Source organism: Dipodomys merriami, unplaced genomic scaffold, assembly GCF_024711535.1.
Source record: "Dipodomys merriami isolate MVZ:Mamm:240054 unplaced genomic scaffold, mDipMer1.0.p SCAF_14, whole genome shotgun sequence".
NCBI classification, from domain to species: Eukaryota; Metazoa; Chordata; class Mammalia; order Rodentia; family Heteromyidae; genus Dipodomys; species Dipodomys merriami.
In genome coordinates this window covers 33092257-33113867 of record NW_027202715.1, presented here as the reverse complement: position 1 = coordinate 33113867, position 21611 = coordinate 33092257, and the positions used below count along the sequence as shown (strand labels likewise).

General features: G+C 37.0%; 1 protein-coding gene across 1 annotated transcript; it reads left to right on the top strand.

Annotated features, from left to right (window-relative positions):
* The first annotated feature begins 1204 nt into the window (after nucleotides 1-1204).
* LOC138825872 (tear acid lipase-like protein) lies at nucleotides 1205-13681 on the top strand. The gene is made up of 9 exons (XM_070020506.1): nucleotides 1205-1306; nucleotides 1516-1633; nucleotides 2792-2990; nucleotides 3616-3725; nucleotides 4365-4501; nucleotides 9983-10126; nucleotides 10868-10939; nucleotides 12439-12510; nucleotides 13218-13681. Exons 1-9 carry the CDS (start codon nucleotides 1205-1207, stop codon nucleotides 13455-13457), a joined length of 1194 nt encoding a protein of 397 aa, XP_069876607.1. The 3' UTR covers nucleotides 13458-13681.
* Nucleotides 13682-21611: the final 7930 nt, after the last annotated feature.

Genomic DNA, 21611 nt, shown 5'->3' with positions numbered 1-21611 from the left:
TATGTGTATATGTTGAAGTAGAAGGAAGAAAAAGAATTTAAAATTCATTTAACAAACCAGAAGGCAGAGGTTACATTTGGTAACAGTAAGTACAATTCTTTACATTAATACATTATTTTATATAAAATGCAATTAGTATGAATTTTATTTCTACCTTATTTTATTTTATTTTATTTTATTTACATATGAATTTTATTTCTACCTTAGGTAAAGGACAACATTCCAAGTTGATTATGTTGTATTTGGTAAAATCCATTTTTCCTTCTTTTCTTTTTTTGTGGTGTGATTTTAAGGACCTTTGAAAAAAAATATAGATTCTAAACAATATCTGTTAGGTGTTATAAAATCAGAGCAAACTGTTCCTTCTATGTTAGACTCTTCTATGTTAGAATTATTCATTTGTATGGAAAATGCATTATTCTTTAATTATTTTGAATAGAAATAACATTTTTTAAAAATTTCTTCATTGTTACTATAAAGGTGATGTACAGTTGAGTTAGTTACATAAGTCAGGTAATGTATACATTTATTTTTGACAATATCACCCCTTCCCTCTCTTTCTCCATTGTTTGCTCCCATCTCTACCCACAAATGTATAGTTCATTTTCAACCGAGTGTCTAGTGAGTATCACTACTGCATTCACTATTTGTCCCACCATTTCTGTGCCATCCTTTGCCCTCCCAAAGACAGATAATTGAACAGACAAAACAAAAGGAAAAGAAAACTAAAACAGCAAAGAAAAAAAAACCTCGTTTCCATTTCCTGGACTTCATTAAGACACATGTAATTTTGTATGATCCAATTCACATAGCGATTGCAACTTGTGAAACTCTGCTAAGATTATCCTCTTTTGGTCTCACTCTGTGAATAAGAAATGACATTTTAAACAGAATCAGGTCAGATTCTGCTTTACTTCAGGTCAGACATACACCAATGATAATTATTTTGTGTGTTTCTGGTTTGAAGTAGTAAAGAGTGAGTAATTGTTTAAAAGTGATCTAGGAAAATAGATTCATGTACAACACTCTGAAAGAGAAATCACAATAGCAGAAGTGTTGTAAAAAGAGTATAATAGGTGGTTAAATGCAATGATGACCCAGGGACAAGATTACTAATGGAAATATTGTGATATCCCACAACATACATTTGCATTGTTATATTTACTTCTTTATGCTAGTAATAATTTTCCCCTCCAGGTTAAATATGTGGTGGCTACTGAAAACAATGTGCTTTGTGCATATCCTTGGCAATACATTGTGTCTACCTTATAAAAAACACAAGAATCCTGAAGCCAATATGAATACTGTAAGTAATTTTTACTGCTAGTGAAAGCATTTCCATTAGTTTGATCCCTACTGAATTCATTCATCTTTTTGAAATGTCATGCATTATTACAATCTGAAAAATGGTTTTGCATATTTTCCCCAATCCAATAAAAGTTCTATATTGAAATGATACAAATAACTGAGCACAAAAACACATGTAACTAAACAATTTATGCCTTCTCCATTTAGAAGCAGATAATTTCTTACTGGGGATATCCAAGTGAAGTATATGAAGTCTATACTAAAGATGGTTACATCCTTGAAGTCTGCCGAATTCCTCATGGGAAGAACAAAGATTCTCATTTAGGTAAGATTGAAGGGAGAGAAACTTGGAGCTCTCAAATCTCAAACCAAATATATTCTATGCAAGAACTTCCCACTCAGAAAACAGACCTCTTTAACTCCCAGAGACAAAGCTGAGGTTCTGCATGACACTTGGCTGACTTGGCTGCTATATGTGAAGGAGGAACACAATCTCTACCAGTTGTGTAGTTTCATTTGCTGAACATAATACAATTACTTGTTCCTTTCAAACACACTTATACTCTGGGATGCTTTAAGTTTACTGCAGTGAGTGGTTTTTACTGGTCTTGCTCCAATAACATCTAAGATTTGGTTCTCTACACACACTGTCCTCCTGCTTGGCATCCAAGTGTGTATTTGGTAATAAATTCAGAAGTGAATTTTTGTCTTGAAATAGTTACATATGAATCTTTTCAGTCTCATTTAATATCTATACATTTCAATTTTGCTTTTTTGTTGTTATAGATGTTGGAAATCAAATAGCATTTGTATATTCAAGGCAAACTCTTGACTGCTATTCGACAAGCCTACTCATTAGTTTTTCGAGACAAGGTCTTACTATGAAGTCAGTATGGTCTGAAACTCACTAGGTAGCCCAGTTTTGTCTTCATGTAGCAAAACCCTTTTGTTCTCTCCTGTAGGCTTCGAATACAGGCCTTCTTAATAACTTCCAATTTATTTTGTTTCCAATATGGTTTGAACTTTTTATTTTCAAAACTATGACTGCTCTAGGCTAGTGAATCCTACCTGGACCACAAGCTGCTCAGGAGGGTGAAATATGAGGATCATGGTTTAAAGTAAGCCTGGGCAGAAAAGTCCAGGCTATTCAGACCTTCAATTAACTAGCAGAAACAGAAGTAGAGTTTGGCAGCCTTGAATGAAAAGCGAAGTAAAATCATGAGAGATTGATTTCAATTTCAGTACAGATCCAAAATAAATAAACAAGACCCAAATTCTACAAATTGAACACATTCACAGTGAAAAATTGATAACTTCAGACAGAAATAAACATTGAAATATACCACCGCAGCAATACTTTTGCCTTGAAAGCAACAGAAAATACCATGAAGGTGATACATTGAAGATGACATGCAGTTTCAAGCTGAGTTTCAAGCTGAGTCAATATAGCTGTATCGTTGTGACCTGAACACTTCCTTTTCAGGGCAAAAGCCAGTGGTATATTTACAACATGGTTTCCTTACAACTGCTGGCATCTGGGTTGCCAATCTCCCCAGCAACAGCCTGGGCTTCATGCTGGCCGATGCTGGTTACGATGTGTGGATGGGAAACAGCAGGGGAAACACATGGTCCAAGAGACACCTGTATCTAGACACAGATTCTAAAGAATTCTGGACTTTTAGGTAGGTAAAATCTTTATTTTTTTCCTTCAAATTTTATTCAACATTTGAAATTTTAATTATTTTCACAGAACTAGTGTCCATGTCTTTCACTAATGTGCCTATTAAATATTATTTTGTAAACATAGAAACACTTGCCATGGGCTTTGAATTTTTATTAATGTGCTTAAGAATCCAGATGAAAACTAATATAAAAGTCATTCCTCCTATCATTTACTATTTTTATTTCGATGGCAGTTTCTACCATTTTATTTTTACAAAATGGAACAGGGATAGAAGACAAAGACAAAAAATGTACTTGGGTATTTTATACGTAATATAGTAGAAAAATGTAGTGGAATGTTGTTCTCACCTTTTAATTCAGTGGGATCATAATTATGATTTTTTTCTCAACTCTATGTAGTGTGCATAATTACAGATAGATATTGAAGATATTTTGTGGGCTTTGAATGAGTACTGTTGGTAAGCAGGTAAAATTGTTCCTAAGATATGTAAGTGTTTTATATAGTCAGTTAGAATGCCCAATATCTCTTTTCTAAGGACTTTTAAGGAATAATTAAAAAATAAACTTATAATTTTATTGTTATAAAGATTTAAATCAAGTTTTGCTCATTTGTGTTTTGGGCAGTTATGATGAAATGATCAAGTATGATCTTCCAGCTACCATTGAGTTCATTTTGGAGGAAACAAGACAGAAGCAGATTTACTATGTGGGCCATTCCCAGGGCACCCTCATCGGTATGCTAAGGGATTCTACACAGGGATCCTATTAGGATTACTGTCAGGAAAAACAAAATTTCTTTGAAAATAATTTCATCTTAGAACCCATTCGTATAATTGTAACTACTTAATGATGAGACAGGCTAAGAATTTAAAATTGTAAAATGATAGTGAATACAGTTATCTTATTTTGATACAAATAAATATACATTTCAAAATTCACAATACAATCATTGATAAGTAAAACATTTTCCAATAAGCTATGAAACTAGCAAATATTAACATGTGTTAAAAAACATAAAATATAGTGACCATCAATGTATCATGGATATATGAAGTTCTTCACAAGTGGAAATTTAAAAGATAATAGTGGCATTTTCTTTTACTTTTAAAAAAATAATTATGTTCCCCAGAGTTCAAGCCCCATGACCTACAAAACAAATTATGTTCATCTTCAGAAAAAGTGTATTTGGACTTTTGGGAAATTAAAATCTGTTGGCCAAAAGTTATTAGTCATAGACTAAAATGCTAAAATATATGCAGAGTACAGCAAAGAAGAATAGATGCAAAATCTTAGGGTTAACCCAATAGTATAGGAAATATGATCAAAGAGAAAATAGCTGCAAACCAACCTATTGTTTTGCTTTGTTTTACCAGCTTTTGGAGCATTTGCAACAAATCCTCAACTGGCCCAAAAAATTAAGGTCTCTTTTGTATTGGGTCCGATTGCTACTGCTAAATACATAGCAGGTGGTTTGAAAGCACTTTCATACCTTCCCCCAGGAGTATTCAAGGTTTGTGATTTCCTTCGCTTGTATCAGACATTGTCTTTGTCCTCAAGATTTCTAAATCAGAAAAACTTTTATGTTCTCTTCTATTTCACATGGAAAAATGTCTCCTTATACATTAAATGTAACCAAAATGATTTTAAAAAATATTAATTCTATATCCTGTAATGTTACTAAAGTCACTTACCAGTTCTCATTAATTTTTAAATAAATTCAGAAATGTTAATGTTTTCTACTTCAAGTACCATGGATGAATAAGGACAACATTCGTATTGTGTACCATTTTTTAAAAATCTTACTCTTTTTGTATGTATCCTATCACACTACTTAGAACCTATAAAAGATTATTGAATAGAAATAGCAAATGGACACATCCAGTCTGGCATTCAAGTGAAAACCATATAGTATTTTATTCATATAATGTTTGAAACATGCTCCTCTTAGATATCTCGTTTCTAGGTTTGGAAAGTTACCTTGTGGTCCAGGGTTTTTTTGAAAATATTAATCAGATACAATGCCTTTTCAATATCAACTTAACCTTAGGCTTATGTCAGATAGAGTCCTAGAATTAGCAGATCTGCTAGTTATTTTTAATCTCTCAACTGATAGATTACAGGCATAAGCCATTGCCTTTGCAGGAGAATTCAATCACATTTTAATTGTGTCTTTATATATGTTCACTGGGGATAGAGTTCTAGATTTCCAGGTTATGTTAGATTTTTCTCTGGCTCGTTAAATATACTATTCTATTCTTGTTTGCATTACTTCTCAAAAGAAATTAGTCTTCATTCCTGTATTTTTGTCATTGTTTGTGACCACTATGCTTTTCATCTCTTTCGTTGTTTAACCCAGATCTATGACAAAGTGACATGCATTTTAATCCATTTTTCTAATTTAGTTTTCCTAACCTACTGGTGGTCTCCTCTAACAGTCTTCTTAAGCTGCTGTGGGTGTTTACATGACCCATCCAAGTTTCTCAGACCCTGACCCCATCAATGGTGGAACCCAAAACCAAGCCTGTTGGGACCTGTTTCTCAGGGCAGATGGTCCAGACTTAAGAGTGTGGATTGATGATGGCTTCTCAAGGCAGCTTAAGCATTTACTGGCTAATTATTTATAAGTCTATAAATCCGAGTTCACATCCTGGTCACGTGGATGACCTCATTTCACAAGGCTCCCAGAGAAACCTTGTTAGAGGGCAATTTTTCACTAGTGATGGGGCTTAAAGGATGCCAAACCCCCAGATTCCACCTCCAGTCTGGCCCTCCCAATGGACCAGTCCAGCCACCCTCATCCCTGTTCAGACTGTAAAGTTCTCAGCCATTTTCTTTGTTTATTTACTGTGTTATACACAGCCAATTTTGAGGACCCCTAGATGGGACCCTCTGAGTTTAACTGCCTAATTCTTGGTTCTTCCCCCTGGGAGAAGGGCCAACGGTGGCTTGGTAGTGCTTTCCGTCTCTTTTGCATGATTTCTTCCTTCTGGATTGCATCTTTGTGAATGGACCAACTCGTTGTAGGATTCTCTGTCTTTCCCTCTTCCTCTCTGGATACTGCAGCTGGGTTTTGTTTTGGTGGGTAATGGGATTTTTGTCTTATTCATGGATCAAATAAAATTTGCTGATTTTCTGTTCTCCATCTTGGCCCTCACTATCTACCTGGTTAAGCATTGCCTGTTTGCTTGGTTAATAGAAACCAGAACAAACCATGCTATCTGACTAATATCTTCTAATTACCTTAAAATTGGCCATTATTTAGTTTTCAGCAGGAAGAGATGCTTATTCTAGATATTGTAGTAATTTCTAAAATTGTCTGGAGCTTTCAAATGATTATTTCTTTGGCAAAGTTTTTTTTCACACAGTACTTTTCACTCAGTACTTCGTTAGAACCCACTGTCAAACATTTACCAGTACATCACTAAAGAGAAGTTTCTTGTTCTTACTCTTAATATCTAGAACTTTCCATCCACTTTCCCAATAGTGATATAGGAATAGGATGAGGTTATAAATGAAATCATTTTAAGTATTTATATTTAGTGGTTCCTGGATCAAATGAGGTCTAGCACATTTTAGGTGGTATGGTTGTAGACTTTTGTTCTTTAAGAAGGTGTAACAAAGCAGTTTATGAAGACAATGCATCTTGATCATAGTCATCACTTTTGGCATTATTGTACTCATATTTAAAATGGTATGCTGCAAAATATAGTGGAAATGTAATTCTTTTTAGAGTCAAAATACTCCTGAATTCTTTGAATTTGTTTCTAAGCTAATGTAGGTGAGTCACTTAAGATTTTCAACATCCATAAAATGAAAGTACATAAATTCTATCTTGACTCCTCAGAGGATTATCACATGACTTAGCTTGGATGTCATTTTTTAAACCATTTTGGGAAGTACATTTTTAAAGTCCAGTTTTTTTTTCATATGATATTTTGACATTTGTAGGCATTTTAAATCTCTTATTCTCATTTTCAACTTGCAGTGATGGGATCAGAAAGGTGTTTCTATTGTGATCTGTTCATGTACTGCCAGCAAGGGGCAAGATCTTCTATATTCCTAGCATTTTATCTGTAGGTTATCTAGTATATGTTTGCCTACGGTAACACAGCTGCAACTCATTTGCAGATAGTTTATGCCAAGTCACTTTTTTTTTGTCAGTTATGGGGCTTGAATTCAGGGTCTCTTTGTGCTCAAGACTAGTACTGTACAACTTGAGCCACCGCACTACTTCTGGTTGCGTGGTTAATTGGAGATAAGAGTCTCATTGGGATTTTTCTGCCCAGGCTGGCTTTGAACAGTGATCCTCAAATCTTAGCCTCCTGAGTAGCAGGATTATAGACATGAGCCACTGGCACCTGGCTGCCAAGTCACTTTTGTTTCTTCAATTGCATCTGCAGTTTAAAACTAAACTGAACAGACTGTGGGACCTGTATATATTTATGTCATTCTTTTATCTCCTTTCTCACTTATTTTTTTCATAAAATCTTTATCTTGTTTTCTTCAAAATTTTAATCCCATGTCACTAATTCAGGAAGGCTGCCAGGTTTTGTATGGGTCCCTGAAATATGATATATTCTGGTAATCTCTTTCAGGTAATTCTAGAACTCTGTTTATGTGCTTGATGGTTTTGAGTTCTGGGTTCCTGATATCAATATTTATAAACAGTTGCTTCATGCTTTTGAGTTTATTTTTCTAACTATAACAATTTTCTGGTTTCAGAGTATTTTCATCATTTGAAAAAGAAATGCATTACTATCCCTTCTCCCCAGACTTGATAAATACTAACTTTTATATATTTGTGGACTTACACATTTTAATAATTTTATCTCTTTAGCTCTGGACATGCATAAATGGTGGCTAAATTTTTAGAAATTCTTGCCAAAGGATTCATTAATTGTATATGAATATGTACTTCTCTATTTATTGACTTCATTCTTTCATTTTTTTATCTCAAAGATGTGTATCTTTCTATTTTGCACTTTTTCTATCTGAGATTAGATCTATTAGTGGTTTCTAAGATGACTTCTTATTCCTGGAATTAATTTCTATAAATACAGATATTCTCATTTTATGTGTTTAAACAATTTCAGACTTTTCTCTGTGTAAAAATAACATGGAAGTTTTCTTCAAACACCTTGTAATATTTTATTCTTAATTTAATTCTAGTGACATATTTTATCTGATTTTTTCTACCATCTCTTCAAATTAATCTTTCAACTTTTAATTAATCACTGTTTTCATATATTTATATTACTGCTCTTCAAATGAATAAATTTTATCTACTTACTGATTCAAGACATTAAAAGTTTGGGTTTGCTTTCCTACCTTCTGTGTATAACAATATAAAAAATACACTGTTTCACTTTTTTCAAGTTCTATTAAGTTGTGGGGTGAGTGTATATGTATGAGTGTGTGTGTGTGTGTGTGTATGTGTATCTGTGTGAGTGTGAAGGCCTGGGTCTTGAATGCTGAGCATGAGTAAAGTCCTTGGGTTATTTTCTTCAAGACTAGCATATCAGTTCTAAAGCCACAGGTGTACTTCCAGTTATTTGATGGCTTTTTGGAGGTAATAGTCTCAGATTTGAACCTGATTCTCAGATCTCAGCCTCCTAAGTAGCCTGGATTATCACTATATGCCACAGAAACCTTCCATTTGTGAGTTTTATAGGTAATGAGATCAAATTCATTACAATCAAATTGTTTATTACAGGCAGATTGATTAAAAAAAAGTACTTCCAATGTGTTCTTATATAGACAAGAGTTTTGTCTAATGGATGTTAAAACATCCATTATAACTATGTCACAATTTTGTTTTTGGTCTGTTATTCTTTCTTGTTTTTGTTACAAGAAAGATATTTTCCTCTGAAGAGGAAATAAGAATGGCGTTTTTGTTACAAGAAAGATATTTTCCTCTGAAGAGGAAATAAGAATGGCCAATAGACACATGAAGAAATGTTCAACTTCTCTAGCCAAAAAAGAAAAGCAAATCAAAACAACATTGAGATTCTACCTCACCCCAGTTAGATTGGCTATAATCAAGACAACAGATGATGGAGGGGATGTGGCCAAAAGGGAACCCTACTGCATTGTTGGTGGGAATATAAATTTGTTCAACCACTTTGGAAAGCAGTATGGAGGTTCCTCAAAAGACTCCACATAGAGCTCCACTATGACCCAGAAATCCCACTTTGGGGCATTTACCCAAACAATTATAAACAAGGGTATACTAAAACAACTATGTTTATCACAGCATTATTTACCATAGCTAAGATATGGAACCAACCCAGATGCCCTTCAGTAGATGAATGGATCAAGAAAATGTGATATATATAGGAATTCTATGCCTCCATCAGAAGAATGACATCATCCCATTTGTTAAGAAATGGAAAGACTTGGGAAACATAGAAACATAGGTCCCATGGTTTCCCTTATTTGCAATAACTAGTATAAGTCTAGGACAAGCAGAAAAGATCAAAAGCTATGTACATATGCCCATAGAAGATGATGTTAAGTGAAATGAATCCTAAGATAGGGACACAAGTGGGTTTTTTTTCTTGCTATTGTTTTTAACGTATGTATAATGTACTATGTTTCTTGTGTTTCTTTTGTATAACCCCTGTTTTCACTGTATTTGATTCTGGTGCCCTGCGTCTTGTATATGCATTTTTTCTATTTTGGGGAAGGAAAAGGAAATAACAAAATGCTGAAATAAGGATACAGTTTAATCATTAGAACAATGAGATGTACAAGACACCATGTTGAAATGAACTTTTCAACTTGGGCTTGCGGGGAGGGAGGAGTTGGGGAGGTGAGGCAGGAAAGGATGGTAGGGGAAAAGCAAAGGAGGAAGTAACAATGCTCAATAAGAAATGTACTCATTACCTTACTCATGTAACTGTAACCCCTCTGTACAGTACTTTTACAATAACAACATATAAAAAAGAAATGTATTTTCTAATAAGTATTTTCTTCAAATATATCATTTCAGCTCATATTTGGTGAAAAAGAAATTTTACCCTATTCACATTTCAATGATGTTACTAAGAAACTATGCAGCTATAAGATATTTCATTTTCTGTGTAACAGTATATTTACATTTTTTTATGGATATGATCGAAAAAATTTGAATGAGGTATGTGTCATTTTGATTTAAAGTCAATGACTTTGTATGATAATGCTAGTGATGTGACATTGCTAGAATTAATAATTATGAAAATCTAGGGCAATTTACTTGCCCAATATATAAATATGTTAAGATATACATAAACTAAATTATGTATCAGAATACATTCTGTGTATTATTTCTAAATTAACCTTTACCTATAGGAATTTCTTTTCTTTTTTGGGGGGAGGGGTCCGGTCATGGGGTCTGTACTCTGGGCCTGAGCACTGTCCCTCAGCTCTTCAGCTCAAGGCTAGCGCTCTACCACTTGAGCCACAGTGCCACTCTGGCTTTTTTTTCTTTTTGCTTATGTGGTGCTGGGGAATCGAACCCAGGGCCTCATGCATGCAAGGCAAGTGCTCTACCACCGAGTCACCTTCCCAGCCCCCTATAGGAATTTCTTTATATATGTGTGTGCATGAATATCTATTATTTTATCTAGATGGATGTTAATCTCATTTTCACATAACTGATGTCATTATGTAGTTACTGGTCATTTGGTTTAGACTTTCTCAGAAAAATTTATTGTTATTAAATGGTATCATATACAACACACAAATGCATTTATTTTCTTGAAATCTAGTATTCTCTAAAATGGTTGAAGAAAGATTTATCCATTGATGTAATACATTTACATTATTTTTGCAAGATTCTCATTATTACAAAGATTTGAATCACCAACAAATGCCACCCTGTTATTCTTCCTCATAGAGTCGCTATGATGTGTATTTACAACTCCTACCATCAGGCTCATCTGTTCAAAATTTGCTACACTATTTTCAGGTATAATCTTCCTGAGCTTCCTTCATTTTCTTCTTTCTGTCTTTTACAATCTTTTCTCTTTGATAAAGCTCTTCTATTCTCTATCTATTTGGTTTTGTGGCCAATATCCTGTTTAAGTATTCTTCTAATGCCAAGAATACTTCCCAACCTGTATAGAAAAACTAAAATGTGATGGAGGAAGAGCTGTCCCATCATTTATTCCCAAAAGTAGTATTTGTATCCAACATGGGAAACTGTATGTGTATACTTCCTGTCAATTTAGGATGAGTTTTATACTTTTGGGGAATATTGAGAAGAGGAAGGAAGAGGCAAGGGCATGTATGTAGTAATGGTGATGGCTTTTCATCCCTACTTAATCAAGACCCTTTCAAGTGCCAGCTAAATTATTGAGGATGAAATTATTTCATCTTCCTAATGCCATTGTCCACATGTAAGCTAGTTGCTGCACACATGCAAGATCATCTTATTAGGGTTGAATTTTATTTCCATTTCTTTTATTTTTCACTTTTTATTTATTTTTCTTTATGGATTTATTTGCTGGTCTCAATAAAAATAATTTTTACTTTGAGTTTTGATCAGAGAATCAAACTCAATTTCTTAAGCCTGCCAGACAAATGCTTTACAAACGAATGCAAGTTCTGGTGTATAATGTAATAAATTTACATTTTAAAATAATGAGATATATTCATTTCTAATGAAACTAAAGGGAGTTTCTTTATTATCTTTTCCTATGCATCTTTTCCTCTTGGATAGTACAATAGTTTACAACAGTTTTCAGTTTATGTAAAAATATGTAGAATAAAATTTATTACACATTTTCCCTAAAAGTACATGTATGCCTACATATCTAATATGAAATTATCTAGAACCGTACTTTAGTAGTTGTTCTTCAAGGGGTAAAAACCAATGTACTGGAAAGAATCCCAGATTTATAAACCTTGTAATTTTTCTCTGTGATTTTCGCATGGGGGTTTGGGGATCATTGGAGACTAATCTGCAATTTTGTTTTGGTGTGTCTGTCTTTGCTTGGTTGCTGATTCTGTATTGGTAGAGAGAGTCTGTGCCTGATCTGGGTTCTGTTGGGGGCCTACCTCCAGCTGCTGGTCTGACCTACATAGGATTCTCAGCTCTTTGCTGTAGATCGCTGGCAATTCCCTCCTTTGGAAGGGTTGAGCAGCCTAGCCTGCTCGTGTTTGCTCCTACGGGTGCTCTTGGCAAGATCGGATGCTCTGGATGCACTCTCCCAGATGCTGGAGTCTGCTATGGGCTCCTGATGTTTTTTTGTTTGTTTGTTTGTTTGTTGGCGGGTTGTGGGCTTGAACTCTAGGTTTGGGTGCTGTCCCTCAGCTCTTCAGCTCAAGGCTGAATCCCAGATTTATATAGGGGATATTGAATATGAATTCTTGGGCCACAATATAAAATAAGAAGATAAAATCAGCTGTTTTTAGTTATACTCACTAAGATTTTAGAAATAATAATTTATTTCATCCTTATTCAAGGCTATTCATACAGGTACATTTCAAGCTTATGATTATGGAAGTGCTTCTCTAAATTTTCAACACTATAATCAGGTAAGCTTTTGTAAAAAATATGTTGATTTGGCCTTTTGAAAAGATGTTAAAGTTCTAACCAATCATTTGTTTTTTTAAAGACTGTATTTTTAAATACTTTGTATTTCAATGAAACTGGCATAGATAAATCTAGAATGGGTTGTAATCATAACAGTATTATGAATTTTTGTCATAATATGATCCAAACACTATCTATCTATCTATCTATCATCTATCTATCTATCTACTGAGCTACATCTATATAGATAACTATATTTATATATCTACATGCATATTTATATAAATATATTGGTAGTCATATGCATATCTTCATATGTACATAAATGTATAATTACATATATTGATATAACTATATTTATATAGATCACAGAAATATATACACATTCATACATAAATGGAATTGATTTATATCCTGTAATTAATATATCATTATTGTAAACAACACAATAACCTTACATGATTTATCTATATCATTTAATATGGAAAGAACCTGAGGTTCAGATAGCTTCAGATTTGACAAGTCATTTGTTTAGTATTGGCTAAAAGTCTTGATCAAAAATCCAGTTCTTTATGACTAAGGTTGAAATTCCATATTTTCAATTATCATAAACATGACATTATTTTTGCCATTTCTTAATAGAACAACTTAAAATTCACTGTGTGATATATTGTTAACATAAACTTTGGTATTCCTCATTTTCCTGTAGTCCACTCCTCCAGAGTACAATGTGGAAAACATGAAGGTCCCGACTGCAATGTGGAGTGGTGGACGAGATACTTTAGCAGATCCCAGGGATGTTCAAAATCTGGAACACAGAATTTCTAATCTAATTTACAATAAGGAAATCTCTTACTATAATCATAACGATTTTCTCATAGGTAAGGATGCTCCTACACAAGTTTTTAGTGGTATCCTCAAAATTCTCAGTGAAACTAAAGGAGATTGAAATTTTTTCTTTGGTTTTACATATATTTCTGCCACTTGTAGAGTTTCCTCTCGGTGTGCAATGTGTACGGGTACTGGCTTGTGTGCTGTTTTTGAACTTTTTTGCTCAAAACTAGCTCTCTACTTTTTGAGTAACAACTTCTCTTGTTACATTTTTACTGCTTAATTGGAGATGAGGGTTTTACATACTTGAATACTTTAAATAGCTTTGAACTATGATCTCAGTTCTCAGCCTCCTGAGTAGCTTAGACTACAGGCATGAGCTTCTGGGGTGCAATATGTTGATTCCTTGCATCTATGATTTTCTTACTTGTCACTTTTTCTTTCCAAGTGCCTTTGATTTTGTATTTTTCAATCACTTTTCTTCTAAACTATTTCAATTTGTCTGTAAAATATAATAACCAATAAATTGCAAATATTCTATCCATCCTAATAAGGCTTCTCAATTCATGGATAATGTTGAGTCTTTGTGTGTTGTCTGACAAGAAAGGAGCTCCTGATCAGTATGTTTGATCTTTGTTGGCAACAAGAATATCCACAAATATTGATGAAGGATGAAACCAGGATTTTATGGGGGGGAGGGTTTGTTGGTGCATTATTATACAGGACTGTATAATATTATTATAAAGGACTGTAAAATTGCTTCGTATAGTTTTTTGACAAGAGATCGTGAGGATCATATCACTTAGGCCTTTACCCTGGAATGCAAAAGCACTTTTTTTTACACAAATTGCAGGAGAGGACTTCTCCTGTCACTGAATCTAAATTGATCAGTATCTGTTTGGAGGAATCTGCTTATGCCAATATTCTGTAGTTAGAGATAAGTAGAAAAGTTTTAAGATCATCTTATATAATTTTTCACTAGAATAATCATGCCTAGAATGTTTTCCAATTGATCATTTAAATTGTCCAAGGCTAGAAGGCAACATTTGTTTACTCCTGCAGTTCCATATGTTTTCCATTCACACACTGATATAAAAGGATCTTAATTCTTTTTTTATTTATTTTTTTTTGGGGGGGTCCAGTCATGGGGCCTGAACTATGGGCCTGGGTGCTGTCCCTCAGCTCTTCAGCTCAAGGCTAGTGCTCTACCACTTGAGCCACAGCGCCACTTCCAACTTTTTTCTTTTTGCTTATGTGGTGCTGAGGAATCAAACCTAGGGCCTCAGGCATGCAAGGCAAGCACTCTACCACTGAGCCACCTTCCCAGACCCAAGGATCTTAATTCTGAGTATGTGATGCCACAGTATAGTCTCTCCACTGAAGTTGAAATCCAAGTCCCTGGACATCTTTCATTCATCTGACCATCTGTGTTATACACACAAATCCAATAGTCATGTGTGGTTATTTAAATTTGAATTTGAATTCTTTTAACTAAAAGTTCAGATGTCCTGCATTAATAACCACATTCAAGTGGTTTCAACTTTTTGTGCCTGGAGTCTGCTATGTGGATAATTAGGAATATATATCCTTCCTACAAAGCAGAAAGTTCTTCAGGGCTGCATGAGATAAGAATTAAACGAATTAGCATCCAAAAAACCCATAGAAAGAATCAACAATGAAATGGTTCTTCAAAAAAATTAACAAAATTGACAGACCCTTAGCAAATCTTATCAGAAAAAGAAGAGAACACACCCAAATAAACTCAGAGATGAGAATGGAAACATCACCAAAGAAACAACCAAGATTCAGAACATTATAAGGGAATACTTCTTAAACAGTTATGCTAATATTTTTGAGAATCTGGAAGAAATGGATGATTTCCTAGCAAATATCCACATGCTGAAACTAAACCAAGATGAGTTAAATCAACTTAACAGGCCCAAATCAAGCATTGAAATAGAAACAGCAATAAGTGACCTCCCATCTGTGAAAAGCCCAGGACTGGATGGATTTACAGTGGAATTCTACAAGGCCTTAAAAGCAGAACTCACAGGAATACTCCTCCAACTCTGCAATGAAATTGAAAGAGAAAGTTCACTACCGAACTCATTCTATGAAGCCATCATAACCCTCATCCCAAAACCAGGCAGGGATTCATCAAAGAAAGAGAACTATAGACCCATTTCTGTGATGAACATCGATACAAAACTTCTCAACTAAATTTTGGCCAACTGAATTCAACAATTCATCCAAAAAATCATACACCATGATCAAACAGGATTCATTTTAGGGATGCAAACCTGGTTCAATATATGCAAATCAATTAATATAATTCATCACATCAACAAGAGCAAGGATAAGAATGACATGGCTATCTCAATAGATGCAGAAAAAGCATTTGACAAGATCAAACACCCTTTTATAATGAAGGCTCTAGAAAAATTAGGAATCCATGGAACATTCCTCAATACAATAAAGGCTGTATATGACAAACATACAGTCAGCATTATACTTAGTGGTGAAAAAGTAAAGCCATTTCCTCTAAACTCAGGAACGAGGCAAGTATGTCCACTCTCTCCACTTCTCTTCAATTTAGTATTAGAATGTCTACCTAGAACAATAAGACAAGATGCAGACATAAAGGGGATCCAAATAGGGAAAGATGAAGTAAAACTCTCCTTCTTTGCAGATGACATGATCTTGTATTTAAATAACCCCACGGACAGACTCCACTCCCAAATTACTCGAGTTGATTTGAAACTTTGGCAAAGTAGCAGGGTATAAAATTAACCCTCAAAAATCAATGGCTTTTCTGTATGCCAACAATGAGAAGAGCACGGCTTAAATCAGAAAAGCAACTCCTTTTGTAATAGCCTCACAAAAAATACATTATGCCAGGTGCTGGTGGCTCATCTCTGCAATCATAGCTGAGATCTGAGGATCACAGTTCAAAGCCAACCTGGGCAGAAAGCCTGTGAGACTCTTATCTCCAAAAAACCACTAGAAAAACATAAGTGGCGTGGTGGCTGAAGCGGTAGAGCACTCACCTTGAGCTGAAGAGCACAGGGACAGCATTCAAGCCCAAAGTTCAAGCCTCATGATTGATCAAAATAAAATAAAATAAAATACCTGGGAATTAACTAAAGAAGTCAAGAACCCCTAAGATGATCACAATTTTAAAAACCTGAAAAAGGAAATCAAAGCAGAACTTTGAAAGTGGAAAAAACTCCCATGCTCCTGGATTGGAAGGGTCACCATCATGAAAATGGCAATACTTCCCAAGGCTATCTTCAAATTCAATGTGCTACCTATCAATATTCCAACCTCATTCTTCAATCCAAAAATTCATAGGAAATAATAAAAGACCCCAAATAGAAAAATGATCCTTAACAGAAAGAACAGTGCTGGAGAAATATCACTACCAAATTTCAAAGTCTAAAACAAAGCCATAGTAATCAAAATAGCTTGGTACTGGCACAAGAAGAGACCTCAGGACCAATGGAATAGAACTGAAAACCCAGAAATGAACCCACAGACCTATAGTCACCTAATCTTTGATAAGGGAGCTAAAAAATAGAATGGAATAACGACAGCCTCTTCAGTAAATGGTTTTGGCAAAATTGTTTAATCACCTGTAGAAAACTAAAGCTAGATGCTTATATATCACCCTACATCAGAATCAACTCCAAATGGATCGAAGACCTCAGAGTCAAAGCAGACCCTCTGAAAACAGGATGGAATAGGAGAAAACTTAGGTCTCCTTGGCACAGGCCGAAATTTTCTTAATAAAGACCCAGTAACACAACAAACCAAAGAAAGGTTGGACAAATGGGATTGCATGAAGTTGCAGAGCTTCTGCATGGCAAAGGACATAGCTAGCAAAATCAATAGAAAGCCCACGGATTGGGAGAAGATCTTCACTAGCTATACAACGGACAAGGGTCTCATATCTAAAATATACCTGGAACTCAAAAAATTAAATCCTCCAACAACAAATCCTCAAAGAAACAACTGCCAAAATAAATAAGTGGGCTAAAGACTTAAAGAGAAACTTCTTTGAAGAGGAAAGAAGGATTGCCAATAGACACATGAAGAAATGCTCAACCTCTCTAGCCATAAAAGAAATGCAAATCAAAACAACATTGACACACCACCTCACCCCAGGTAGAATGGCTATAATCAAGAAATCTAATAACAACAGATGCCGGAGGGAATATGGCTAAAAGGAAACCACTACTGTACTGTTGGTGGGAGTGTAAACTTGTTCAACCACTCTAGAAAGCAGTATGGAGGATCCTCAAAAGACAAAACCCAGAGCTCCCCTATGACCCAGCAATTCCACATGTTGGCATTTACCCAAATATCACAAACAAAAGCTGCCTAATTAAAGCTACCAGCACAACTATGTTTATTGCAGCATTATTGACCATAGCTAACATATGGAACCAATTCAGATGCCCCTCAGTAGATAAATGGATCAAGAACATGTGGTATATATATATACAATGGAATTCTATGCCTCCATCAGAAAGAATGTCACTGTCCCATTTGTTAAGAAATGGAAAGACTTGGGAGGGGGGACCAAGATGGCGACGGGGCAGTAGGGAAACGCCACAGCTCTCTCCAACCAAAAAGAGAGTTCGAGTTCCAACGCTTAATCTCCCCAAGAGACCGACAACAACAAAAAGACGAACACTCAGAGAAAAACCAGAGGCGGAGAATAACAAAAAGAAAGAGGAAAAGAATTTCAAAACAGAGAAAAGCGAAGACCCCTCCCCCAACCTTTACTGGCCGCACGGCAGCGCGCCAAGCCGCCGGCCAGCCGGCCTGGCGGGGGCTGTGGGAGCCCCAGAGAAACAGCAGAGACACAGGGGGCCACTTTCAGAACATCAGGTACTGGTTTGCAGAACAGCAGATCGCCAGGAACAGAGAAACCTACCAGCCGGGAGTCTCCACGAGGATCCCACCCCCACCCCTCACTCTCCACCCGAGCAGAGAGGCTCCATCCCGCCAAAGCCCCTCGGCATCAGCAGAGTGACAAAAGGACCTGCGGCAGACCACCCGGCCCGCCTGATCGCGATCGCAACGATCCAGCACTCTCCACCCGAGCAGAGAGGTTCCATCCCGCCAAAGCGGCTCGGCGCGACAAAGGGTCCTGTCTGCAGACCACCCGCCCGCCCGATCACGATCGCAAGAACCCGGCGGGGTCACTTGGGCCCCAGAGGTACCGAGAAGAAGCTGCCTGAGCGTGGACACTCTTGACCCAACAGCTTCGACAGAGGCAGAGACAGAAAAGAATCACACAGAGCCACCACCGCCCAACCCAGCCCGGATTGCAACAACAACTGACGACCTACACCACACAGAAACAACCAGCTCCAGGGTGAGTACCCCACAGGGGAAGTGTATCCCTCAAGGGAGACCAGAGCTGGAGGGAATCCCCAGACCCTGACCTAGACTCCCTACCCCAGCACCCGGACCACAGGACCCACTAAAACTGGGAACTGTTTGAGAGCTCCACCAGCCCTTGGAGCACACTCAGCTGGCCAGGCTAGAGCAAGAGCACCCCTGGAAGGGAGCTTAAATGCCCAAGCCAGGAACAGCGCCCCTGGGTCAAGACTACCAACAGTAGAAGAAATTTGAACTGTGTCCCCCAGGCTGTATAACCTAGGGGGTATACACATCAGCACAGGCCTAACAAGCGCGCTCCAGGCTGGGGCCGGAACCAAGCCCGGGGATCCGGCGCCTGAACAACACAACCAACTCCTCCCAATTGAAGTAAAAAGCTAGCATACGCCTCAACAGAGGGGAGAAAACCAGGAAACAACACTCCCCCGGGAAGCACGCCTGTGACAACAAAAGACCTGGAGGCCCAGGACAAGAGAGGCCCAAACCCCACCAAAACTCCACCCATATACCCTAGACTGGGAATTGGGCAACACAGGCTGCCAGCACCTGATAGTAAGCAGGAGCTCAGACTGTTAAGGCGGCTCAGCAATAGAGTGATAGTCTTGGATGTATGAGGCCCTGCATCTGATTCCTCAGCATCACAAAAGCAAAAAGGGTCAGAAGTGGTGCTGTGGCTCAAACGGTAGGGTGCCAGCCTTGAGCTGAAAAAGCTGAGGGACAGCACCCAAACCTAGAGTTCAAGCCCACAACCAGCCCAAAACAAATAAACAAAAACACATCAGGAGCCCATAGCAGACTCCAGCATTTGGGAGAGTGCATCCAGAGCATCTGTTCTTCACAAGAGCACCCGTAGGAGCAAACACAAGCAGTCTAGGCTGCTCAACCCTTCCAAAGGCGGGAACTGTCAGCAATCTACAGCAGAGAGCTGAGAATCCTAAGTAAGTCAGAATAGCAGCTGGAAATAGGCTCCCAACAGAACCCAGATCAGGCACAGACTCTCTCTACCAATACAGAATCAGCAACCAAGCAAAGACAGACACACCAAAACAAAACTGAAGAGCAGTCTCCTGAACCTCCATGCGAAAATCACAGAGAAAAATCACAAGGTTTACTACCACCCAGGACAGCAAGCTCACCCCAAAAGCCAGCAGTCACACAGGGGAGAGCCCCAGTGGGAGCAAAGCAGGAATGGAAGACAAAGGCTACTTCCAAGGGTTGCTGGAGGCAATGACTCAAGAAATAAAGCGAGAAATTTATCAGAAATTGAAAGAGCACAAGGATGAACTATCCAAAGAGATACAGGGTATCAAACAAGAGATGCATGCAAAAATAGAAGCTGCACAAACCTCAATAAGAAGTGAGATAAACGCCAAATTAGAGGTAATGCATACCTCATTGAGAGGTGAGATCAGTACTCTGAGAACCAACATTGAATCCATAAAGGGATCCATTTCCTCCATGCAAACCACAATAGAAGCCACTGTCAACAGAGTGAATGAAATGGAAGGTCGAGTGTCAGATACAGAAGACAGAATACACCAACTGGACCAAAAAGTGACAGATATGGAAAAATTACTCAAATTAAACCAAAGGGATATTCAAGAGCAAGCAGATAATGCTAAAAAATTTAACCTTCGCATAATTGGAGTGGACGAAGGTGAGGAATTCCAGAGCAAGGGAATGCAACACCTATTTAACAAGATAATCAATGAAAATTTTCCCCACCTCAAAAACGACCATCTTAACTACATCACAAAAGCTTATCGAACACCCAACAAGCAAGACCCCAGGAGAAACACCTCTAGACACATTATAGTAAAAATGATAGATCTGAATAATAAGGAAACAATCCTGCATGCAGCAAAAATGAAGAAGGAGCTATACTACAATGGGAAAAAAATAAGAATTACTGCAGATCTCTCCACACAAACAATGAATGCAAGAAAAGCCTGGGAAAGCACCATACGAGCCCTGAGAGCCAATAACTGCCAACCCAGACTGATCTACCCGGCAAAGCTAGCATTCACATTTGATGGAGAACTGAAAACTTTTAATAGCAAAGAAAAACTAAATGAATTCACAAACATTAAGCCAGCATTACAAAGAATTCTAAGAGGGGGGACACAACCTGAAGAAAGCAGCCAGGAACTGGGGCCTGCCCCAAACAGGCATTACTCAAAGTCTAACTGAGCAAGCACAGGAGGAAAGGAAAAAAGAAAAACTTAGGAAAACGGAATGGCAGGGACAACAATGCATCTCTCTATACTTTCTCTTAATATAAATGGGCTGAATTCGCCAATTAAAAGAAAACGAACTGAGGACTGGATAAGAAAACAAGACCCATCCATCTGTTGCCTTCAGGAGACCCACCTCTCAGCCAAACATACAAACAAACTCAGAGTGAAGGGGTGGAAAAGGATCTACCAATCAAACGCCCCCAGTAAGAAAGCAGGTGTAGCTATCCTGATATCTGACAAAATAAACTTTTCATTAAAATCAGTACAGAAAGACAAGGACGGACACTACATATTAATAAAGGGAACAATCCAAGAGGAGGATATAACCATCATCAACTTATATGCCCCAAATATTGGTGCACCCAGATATGTCAAACAAATGCTCTCAAACTTACAGAATAAAATAGATCCCAATACGATAATACTAGGAGACTTTAACACACCACTCTCACCAAAGGACAGGTCTACCAACCAGAGGATTGGCAAAGAAGCTACCGAATTAAGAGAGGCCATACTGCAAGCGGAATTAACTGACATCTACCGAGTATTTCACCCTAAAACAACACAGTACACATTCTTCTCAGCAGCTCATGGAACTTTCTCCAAAATAGACCATATCATAGTTC

Bases quoted from the DNA above. Each gene is read 5' to 3' on its own strand.
- LOC138825872 (XM_070020506.1), top strand. From the start codon at position 1,205: ATGTGGTGGCTACTGAAAACAATGTGCTTTGTGCATATCCTTGGCAAT. The intron at 1,634-2,791 runs GTAAGATTGAAG...CTTCCTTTTCAG, and splicing joins GAACAAAGATTCTCATTTAG to GGCAAAAGCCAGTGGTATAT. The intron at 12,511-13,217 runs GTAAGCTTTTGT...ATTTTCCTGTAG, and splicing joins ATTTTCAACACTATAATCAG to TCCACTCCTCCAGAGTACAA.